At 37.3% G+C, this 9,724-nt stretch overlaps 2 protein-coding genes and 1 long non-coding RNA gene across 4 annotated transcripts in view; 1 reads left to right on the plus strand and 2 right to left on the minus strand.

Moving 5' to 3' along the window:
* The window catches only part of LOC107675403 (14-3-3 protein epsilon-like), a 14,082-nt gene extending 9,566 nt beyond the window's left edge, over positions 1–4,516 (minus strand). The window contains exons 1-3 of the mRNA XM_016469713.1: positions 4,255–4,516; positions 3,025–3,224; positions 864–970 (exon numbers count right to left, since the gene is read on the minus strand). Coding sequence (XP_016325199.1) covers positions 864–970; positions 3,025–3,224; positions 4,255–4,318 — 371 coding nt within the window. The 5' untranslated portion in view covers positions 4,319–4,516. The remainder of the gene's footprint in view (positions 1–863; positions 971–3,024; positions 3,225–4,254) is intronic.
* Positions 1–6,651, plus strand: part of LOC107675405 (uncharacterized) — a 20,520-nt gene extending 13,869 nt beyond the window's left edge. Inside the window, exon 3 of the long non-coding RNA XR_001632595.1 lies at positions 6,380–6,651. This is a non-coding gene — a long non-coding RNA (uncharacterized LOC107675405). The remainder of the gene's footprint in view (positions 1–6,379) is intronic.
* A 101-nt stretch (positions 6,652–6,752) lies between these two features.
* The window catches only part of psmd9 (proteasome 26S subunit, non-ATPase 9), an 8,076-nt gene continuing 5,104 nt past the window's right edge, over positions 6,753–9,724 (minus strand). For both annotated transcript variants that reach the window (XM_016469716.1, XM_016469715.1), the window contains exons 3-6: positions 8,454–8,641; positions 7,177–7,278; positions 6,946–7,034; positions 6,753–6,860 (exon numbers count right to left, since the gene is read on the minus strand). In XM_016469716.1, coding sequence (XP_016325202.1) covers positions 6,833–6,860; positions 6,946–7,034; positions 7,177–7,278; positions 8,454–8,641 — 407 coding nt within the window. In that variant the 3' untranslated portion in view covers positions 6,753–6,832. The remainder of the gene's footprint in view (positions 6,861–6,945; positions 7,035–7,176; positions 7,279–8,453; positions 8,642–9,724) is intronic.

Raw genomic sequence — 9,724 nt, forward strand, 5'->3', positions numbered from 1 at the left:
ATAGGCCTATATGGTGTATTTTTATTCGTTTTGTTAATAAAAGTTCTGAGTTTGACGTTGTTGTTGCTTGAATTGAATCAACGCCAAATTGCCGCTAATTTGAAAGTGAAAGTAAAACGCACACGGCGCTTTTTCAAGCTATTTGAAAGCCAAGAAATCCGAGGAAAAGAGGGAAAACTCAAACGAACAATTGCTTGACGCCAAATTGCGGCAATTCAATTTGCGGCCGCTAATTTGAAAGTGAAAGTAAAATGCGCACTTTTACAAGCCATTTGAAAAAGAAGAAAAGAGGGAAACTCAAATGAACTAACACCCCCCACCCCAACCCCAACGGTGATACCGGTATCACCGGTGTTGTCACACGGTTTATGAATCACCAAGGGCCACAGTCTCACCTAAAAATCATCTTTACTGTTCTACTGAAGAAAAAAAAAAAAAGTCACCTACATCTTGGATGGCCTGAGGATGAGTAAATTAACAGCTAATTTTAATTTCTGGGTGAACTATCCCTTTAAGCAAGCACTGCTTTTTAAAACAGACAAAAAAATAAATGTTAACATTTAAGGGGATCAATTTCTAAATGTACTGATAAAGCCCTACAAAACCTTACATTTACATGTCTGCATTTGGCAGGCCCTTAAATCCTAAACAATTTAGCGTGCATGATTAGTATGCTTCAAGGTGTACATTTAATAATTATGCACGTTTCTTGGGAATCAAATCCATGACCTACATGAGGCAAACGTTTTATGCTCTACAGAAATAAAGCCAGGTTTCATGTCATATTTAGCATGCAGAACCTCACCCATCTAAGAGACCTATAAAGTCTTAAATGCATGCACTTTGTTTCGTCAAACACCTACATTTTGTAGTAGAAAACTTTGGACTCCCCTGTGTTGGCTGCAGGAATGAGGTGTTTGTCCAGTACATCCAGTATGTCATTGCAAACAGATTTCAGCTCATTCTCAACCTGCAAAAGATAAGAAGAGAATCCGCAGAGTAATTATTGCATCATGTACATCTAGATCACTGCACACATTACTGTTTCTGAGACATAAAACTCACGACTCAAGACAAGGCATTTCAAGGGATGGATTGAAGTGTTAGAAACAAGCACTAAGGTATTATAAAGAACAAACGTTTATTAAAGGTATATAATAGGGATGCACCGAAATGAAAATTCTTGGCCGAAGCCGAAACCGAATTTCCGCCATTGCATAAATTAAATAGCCAAAATGTGCTTTTTACTGTTTTGTCTTGCTTTTCAAAGAAAACAAAAAATCTATTACAAAACAACAATTTAAAAATATTTAACACTGAACATTTTTAACATTCTAGCAGACAGTATTAGAAAACATGACGTTTTGCAGTTTATTTACTAATCGTTTAAGGCCATTTCGCGATTTCAATCTGGGCTGGGCAAAAAAATTGATTTTTCGATTTATCGTTTTTTTAAATGACGTCGATTCGATATCGATTCTCAAAAGCTGCGAATACGCGTGCATGTGTGTGTGTGAGAGAGAGAGCGAAAGAGCGAGAGAGAGAGCGAGAGAGAGAGACAGAGAGACAGACAGGGTCACATCACAGTGGAGTCAGCAGTCTTAACCGTGGCTTGTGTACTGCAAACACATACCAGCTTCATCACTGTGTCTGTCACGCGACTCTGTTCCCCTTTCGGGCTCTGTCTTTACATTTATTTTGAAAGATGAAGCTCGCGATTATGGTAAGGGGCGTTACATTTCCGACGAGTGCTTGCGGTGTTCGGCCAATCACAATGCACTGGGTCAGCTGGCCAATCAGAGCAGACTGCGCTTGTCGGAAGGAGGGACTTTGTAGAAAACGAAGCGTTTGAGAGAGGCGGGGCATAGAGGACCTACAATAATGTACAGTATTTGAAAAATAATGTGTTTTTTGGACATTAAAGCATGTCAACATATTCTGTTACACCAAATACACAAAATAATGATCTTTAAAAAAGCATCATATGACCCCTTTAAAACAAGATCTGTGAAATGCTATAGTAATACTATAAATCTGCGGAAGCATTTGATATCACGCATAAGGCGCCATGATTTCCGCAATGAATGAATGGTGCGGCGCACTGTTTTGTTTACTACACACATACCAAAGCGCGGATGACGCTCGCGGTGTTTTCAGCTTCTGCCGTCTCACTATATGATGATATGAACACGAATGTCATCTCCAGCTGCTCTGAGGGTCACTTCATTAGCATTTACCGTTTCATTTGAGAAAACTACCGTCATATCACATACACAGCAGCTGGAAGTTCTTCACGGCAACCCGTCAAAATAAAAGTTTAGTTTAACGTTAAGAAACTGTCAAAATATTACCATTTAGCAGTCTTAAGACTCGATGCTACTACTGCTAATAAATATTAATAAATCTTTATTTTTAAAGGAATAATCACATGTTTTAATGTTTTAACAGTAAACCTCTGTTGTGCAGCACTTTGTTTGCCAAAAAATAAAAGGGTTTAATTTTCATTTGATTAGGATAAATTAAATTAATGTTTTATGCCTTCATCTGATTACCAGAAAAATTAAGAACATTTTATAGGGCCCTATTATTGTTTAAAAAAGGACCCATACAAAAAAAAGTATAGGTTTAAAATACAGGCATGTGGTTCTTAATTTCTTTTTATTAATTCACCATTTGTAAACTGATGTTTACTGTTCATTTTTTTAGAAATATCAATAGCATTTGTATTAAAACTATATTCACTGAATGTAATCAAAAAATCGAGAATCGAATCGAATCGAGAGCTTGCGAAACGAATCGAATCGGGACATCTGAATCGATACCCAGCCCTAGAGTAAACCAGCAACAATCACCCCGTCCTCTTCTCATCGAAGACATGCGATGCAATCCTAAACAGTCTCTCGCTGTCGGTGCTTGTAATGATTTTTGCGTCTTTCTCGGACAGTTTTAAATGCTTCACTTAAATTGTTATGCTTCTTCCCATTTTTGGGTGAACTATCCTTTTAAGGCTCCATGCAATCTCACCGCTTGTCTGTATTCGCGGATCATTTTGAGTTTGCCCTCTCCTCCCTTGCTCTCCTCTTTCTGCTCAATGCTGCTGATGATCCTCCAGGAGGCTCGTCGAGCTCCAATCACGTTCTTATACGCCACCGACAACAGGTTTCTCTCCTCTACCGTGAGCTCGGTGTCCTTTCCTGCAACGCTCTTCATAGACTCCACCATTTCTGAAACACAGAGAAGAATCATATTAATGACACAAAGCAAACCCATCATCAAAGATCTGGGGAGCAAAGGTCAAACTAAATGATAAATATAGTACATAACAACACTGAATGTCACAGACTGGGTACCGAGTGGTTTAAAAAAAAAAAATAATGCATGTCCAAAGTAGTAAGTTCAGATAAGAGTAATGTTTGTAGCAGATGCTAGTTTAATCTCACTAGTTCACACTCATTTAGCTCAAACCATTTTACTTCTGCATAAATAAAACTCAATGACACGGAAATAGCGACAGATATTTTCTTTCATATTGTGACATGCATAATAACATAAAATCATACACAAGTACAGAACAAGCAATAATTGGTTTAACCAATATTGTTTTCCTGACATTGAAGCATTTTTCCATAATCAGATAATGGTTTTAATGGATTTTTTTTCTTAAAATCTTCAATTATCCCCAGTGACATATTTAATGCACCAATGAAAATGACTGAGAAATACCACGTATTGTCCCAAATGTCAACATCGAGGTCCATAAAAACATGAATACAGTAAAAATATCCAGAATAAACAGCTGGATTCAGGCTAGTCATCATTGCATCAGCTAAAATCTCAACGCAGTCTGATTTTATTCAGATAATGTGTAGCGAAAGGAAAACAATGCATCATTTAGTGCGTTGCATATCTTTTGAATCACATGCTCTCCGATCAACTGATTACAGTAACGTTACAATATCAGATGCGCCACTCATAGATTGTACACAACAGTTCTTAGCAACGCGAGCACAGATCAACATTGGCTTTAGCTCGCGAACAATGCAGGGGTTGGGCTGAGTTAGTTTGGGCCTTTCCAAAACAACAGCGCTCCTGGATTTTTCTTCCCATTTCTCCTGGACGTGACACGTGTGAATGGACAGCGCTTAGGTTTTGGGTTCAACACACAATTGTATCAGTTGCACGACATCCCTCTGTTTACTGCTGTCCCTCGGATGTAATTCAAGAGCGTGACAACACCCGAAAATATCAACTCACCATCGTATCTCTCGGCTTGTTCTGCTAGCTTAGCCTGATAAACCAAGTGCTCTCGATCTGCCATGATTACTGGGGACCGCGAGGAGGTGGACAGGGTGAAGGTAAGAGACGCTGTCTGTTTGTACAGACGGATGCAAATGGTGTACAAAACGGAATAGATATGTTATATTGGGATACTTGGTGTAGCAACAGCAGCTTAAAATCCTCGTATCCTGCCGGCGACTAAATATGGCGATGAAACTCCATCCGGGAACTTCGAGTCGTGCGCGTTTTGTGACGTTCGTACAAAGTAAAAATACGTCTATCCTCCAGACTACCAGAATTTTTTGTTTTTAGTGAATTTAGTATTTTTTTCCCAAGTCATTACGTTGTTTAGAGCATAAAAAAAAAAAAAAAGTAAATGGAATTTTTTTTTACACTGTATAGAAAGCAATGCAGCCAATGTAACATTTTTGACAAATATTTTATTCCCTAACGAAAATTAACCATGGTTTTATAGTTACTATAAGGTTACTATAGTTAAACCATGGTAAGCACAAATTAACCATGGTTTTGCCATACTAACCATAGTTTAACCATGGTATTTGTAGTAAAACTGTGGTTAAACAAATGGTAATCAATGCCAAAAAAAAAAAAACGCATGGTTACTACATGGTTAATTTTCTGCTGTGTCCTCTGTAGAGGACACCAGGACTTTAAAAGACATGAATAGACATGGAAAGGCAAAAACAGTGGGATTTTTTTAAATCACCAATCAATTTTTATTTTTTTATACCAAACTTTATATAAAGATGATTCTCAGCTATATTATAAAAGATATAACAGAATGATTTGATATGCCATTTTGCTGTGTGCAATATGAGTGTAAAATGGCCATAAATGGGTTTGATGTAGCCTATAAACTGTATCTAATTTGCATATTAATCTATTTTTGGGGCAACATGTAATGGAAAAAAAAAAGAAGTGTAATAATGGGAGTAATAATTGGCAAGATTTGCAAAATAATATCTCATATTTCATAGGAATATTGATATACAATTTCCTTCCCGATTCACTTGTTGTCTCCTAAAATGCATAATAAACATGCTTTAAGTCCTGGGGCCAGTTGCATAAAAGGTTTAGAGTAGTTAGTCATCCGATTTTTTTCTTTAAAACTGGTCATCATTTTTTTTTTAATTAGTTACATAAAAGCATACATTAGTTTAAGTTGAATCCCAAAATATAATAAATATATACCGGTAATATAATGTCAAAACTCCATAGCTGGGAGTCAGGAGGCTATGGCAAGACGTTTAATCAGTTAAAGCTTCGGTAGTCGTAAATTACTTTTTACTTGTCAAAATTACAATTCCAGATATCTGTGACATGTCAAGATATTTGTAATCCAGTTATTACTTGTCATACTGTTATTTACATTGAATCCCTAATTGTTATTCAACCAGTCAGAATTCTAATTACAGATATCTTTATCTTTTCATCATTAAAGATATCCAGAATGTATTTTTGATACCTGAAATATTCAAAATAGCCTTACTTTGTAGATATCTTGAATTTGATTTGAGTAGTCAAAACTTAATATTTTAAATGTGAAGTCTTACTAATTAAATGCCATTTACAGGTTAAAGGAAATCCCAACCGTATGTAGTCATACGCCTCTATAAATAAGATATGGCAAGCCAATTTATCATTTAATGCTTTGGTTTGACAATTACATTTTAGATAGTTACAATTGTTTTGACAAGTCAACATGATCATTAGAGATACGTGCAGTTATAATTTGACTAGTAAGAAAGATGGTTCAAGATATCAGTAAGTACATTTTGACTAGTCAAAAATCCATGCAAGATATCTCTAAACTTCATAGGGGCAAAATTGTTTGGTGTGGGGAAACTGACGCCACAAATGTGAGACCATCATCATTTTTGAAAATAAAAAATCTTTTTCACACAATGAGATATTTAAATGATTTACTTTATCATAGTTTTTAGCATGTAATAATTCATATTTATATGAAACTATAAGGCATTTGGAAAAAAATGAAGGCATGATAACAGGTTTCCAAGTCAGTTTTGAATCTGATTTTCATATAAGGACACTGTAATGTGTTTATCACACATATTAAAAGAATAATTCAGACATTATTTCCTCACCCTGGTGTTGTTCTAATGCAACTGTAACAAAGCGAATACAGCTTCATACATCAGAACCCAGAATGACTCTGGTCTTACCATTCAGCTGCTTTAACTTTAAGATGTTAAGAACTTTTGCAGATCCTCTTGCCAGATTTGTTCCACAATGCACCAATTTTAGAACAAGAATTTAAAAATAAAAATGGATGCAAGAAATTTAAAAGGAGAAAAGGGTAAGTGAAAACCTTGCAAATAAATTATCTGTTCATCCTTTCTGACAGTTAAGTAAGTCTGATACTGAATAGTCTGTAATTTCTCCTTGGTAATTTATTTACTTAACTCAATTTTACAATGAATGCAAAAGCAAAATTAAAGTTAACCCACTGCAAATTTATTTAGTGCAAAAGAGGTGTTGTTTGGCATAAAGATGATCCTCGTCCTTTCACTGGTCATCTGTGGAGAGGTACTAAGTTGCACCTATTGACAGAATAAAAATGCCATTAATAATGACCTTGATATTTTCCTAATTAAAATGAATTAATACAATAAACACATTCTTTACCCCAGTAGTCCTCTACCAGACCATTGCTTCGGAGTCAAATTAAGATGTACTTCTTGTCCACTTCGAAGCAATCCAACACGTAGAGATTTCTAGAGTAAACAGAAATAATTCACCAAGACAAAATTAAACTGAATCATGTAGTACATAAACAGGAATGTAAAGTATTAAAAAGAGTAAGTAAATGAGCTACAGTTTTTAACTTAAAGGAAAGAGCTTCGAGTTACAACAAACCCCTTCACTATGTTGGACAACAGAAGCGACGTCATGCAGATTCCTGAAGTTTTGTGTATTTACAGACCCAAACTCTATAATCTCATCACCGACTCGCAAACCCTACGAACAGAAGAAAACTGAAATCAATGAAAGTTTTTACTCATGAAAAATCCACTATGAACAATCAGCCACTTTGTAAAGTGCTGCACATCTGTTTTAAACTCTCTAGTTGCATAATCAGTTTGTGCTTCGACTCAAAAAGAGACTTAAGTACTACTATGAAATGAAATAAACCTTCCAATGAGCAACAGTTAACATGCAGTCATTACATGTTATAACTAAAAAATATAAAATATACAAGAAGTCAACATGAAATGCATTTAAAGGTTGCAACATTTTACTAATGTAAATCATCTGATTTTAGATGTATTAAGCAAACAAGTTAAAGGTCCCCTGAAATGCTTAGAAACACGCAGCGTTACTCAATGTGTTGACGGCATTTTAACTGAAACAGGAAGAGAGGGCGGGACATATCAAGCAGCCCCGCCCCTTTTTAAAATAGCCAATAGCGTTCGTTTATATCACAGCTTGGGCTAGAGCCGTTCAGAGCCGTTGAGCTCCGTAAAGCCGCATTTGACAGGGTATGCCAGCCACAATCTCATCCATATTGCTATAAAATATAGCATTCTGTGTAGAATTCAAATAGCTCCGATACATTTTGTGGTCTGCGCTGACTCGCGCATGTGATCCGCTCCATGCTATCGTGTCTCTGGACCGGAGCAGAGTGTGTGTGTGGTGCGGTGTTTAGCGTGACACAGCGCGAAACCAGACTTCTTTTTTTCCTCAATGGAAAGCATATTTACACTGTTTGAATCGTTCCCTGTCCCCTATATAGTGCACTACGTGCCATTCACTGTACAGAAAATACTAATTCTGTGGACAAGTGACCGATTTCAGCCGCAGCTTCAGCTTCTATTTTATAGTGTAGGGGGCGGGCGCTTCGGATTCTAGAGAGCATTTGATTGGACAAAGTTTGATGAGACGCTGAAGTACGATGTGACGTCAAAAAAATCATTGAACCGTTTTGGCAGAAGTGACGAACTGCAAGCTTTGAATGCTTATATCTTCTAAATGCGAATTTTGTCACTGTTTTGGAGCACACTGCCTTATAGATAACCTTAAGACTAACATATTGATACTAACACCCAAAAAACTTTAATTTTGATTTCATGGGGACTTTAAGTTGACTTAATAAATCTGTGAATATGAAGGTTAGAAATGGGGCACAAACTCACGGCCTGAAAAGCAGGGGAGCCCTGTGTTACAGTGTCCACCAGTGCAAACGGGGCTGGCAGAGACGCGGTCGGCTCCGTGACTTCCGTCTTTGTCACATCCTTCTCAGGTTTGACACTTGCTGTGGCATGCAGCTTATGAAGGGCCTCCTCAATCTCCACCATGATAGCTTTGTGATCATTCTGTAAACCTTTATAAATGATAAAAAAATAAAGAACTTGAAGAGTTACAAGAATGATTAGAAATTATTAATAATAACTGAGCAGCAAATCAGCATATTAGAATGATTTCTAAAGGATAATGTGACACTGAAGACTGGCGTAATGATGCTGAAAATTCAGCTTTGATCACAGCAATAAATTACATTTTAACATATACTCACATATATTCACATAACAGTTACAGTGCATCCGGAAAGTATTCACAGCGCTTCACTTTTTCCACATTTTGTTATGTTACAGCCTTATTCCAAAATGGATTAAATTCATTATTTTCCTCAAAATTCTACAAACAATACCCCATAATGACAACGTGAAAGAAGTTTGTTTGAAATCTTTGCAAATCTATTAAAAAAAATAAAAAATAAAAAAAAATCACGTACATAAGTACACTCAAAATTGAGCTCAGGTGCATCCTGTTTCCACTGATCATCCTTGAGATATTTCTACAACTTGACTGGAGTCCACCTGTGGAAAATTCAGTTGACTGGACATGATTTGGAAAGACACTCACCTGTCTATATAAGGTCCCACAGTTAACAGTGCATGTCAGAGCCCAAACCAAGCCGTGAAGTCCAAGGAATTGTCTGTAGACCTCCGAGACAGGATTGTATCGAGGTACAGATCTGGGGAAGGGTACAGAAAAATTTCTGCAGCATTGAAGGTCCCAATGAGCACAGTGGCCTCCATCACCCGTAAATGGAAGAAGTTTGGAACCACCAGGATTCTTCCTAGAGCGGGCCGCCCGGCCAAACTGAGCAATCGGGGGAGAAGGGCCTTAGTCAGGGAGGTGACCAAGAACCCGATGGTTACTCTGACAGAGCTCCAGCATTTCTCTGTGGAGAGAGGAGAACCTTCCAGAAGAACAACCATCTCTGCAGCACTCCACCAATCAGGCCTGTATGGTAGAGTGGCCAGACGGAAGCCACTCCTCAGTGAAAGGCACATGACAGCCCGCCTGGAGTTTGCCAAAAGGCACCTGAAGGACTCTCAGACCATGAGAAACAAAATTCTCTGGTCTGATGAAGCAAAGATTGAACTCTTTGGCCTGAATG

This window comes from Sinocyclocheilus anshuiensis, unplaced genomic scaffold (assembly GCF_001515605.1).
Source record: "Sinocyclocheilus anshuiensis isolate Anshui unplaced genomic scaffold, SAMN03320099.WGS_v1.1 scaffold1081, whole genome shotgun sequence".
NCBI classification, from domain to species: Eukaryota; Metazoa; Chordata; class Actinopteri; order Cypriniformes; family Cyprinidae; genus Sinocyclocheilus; species Sinocyclocheilus anshuiensis.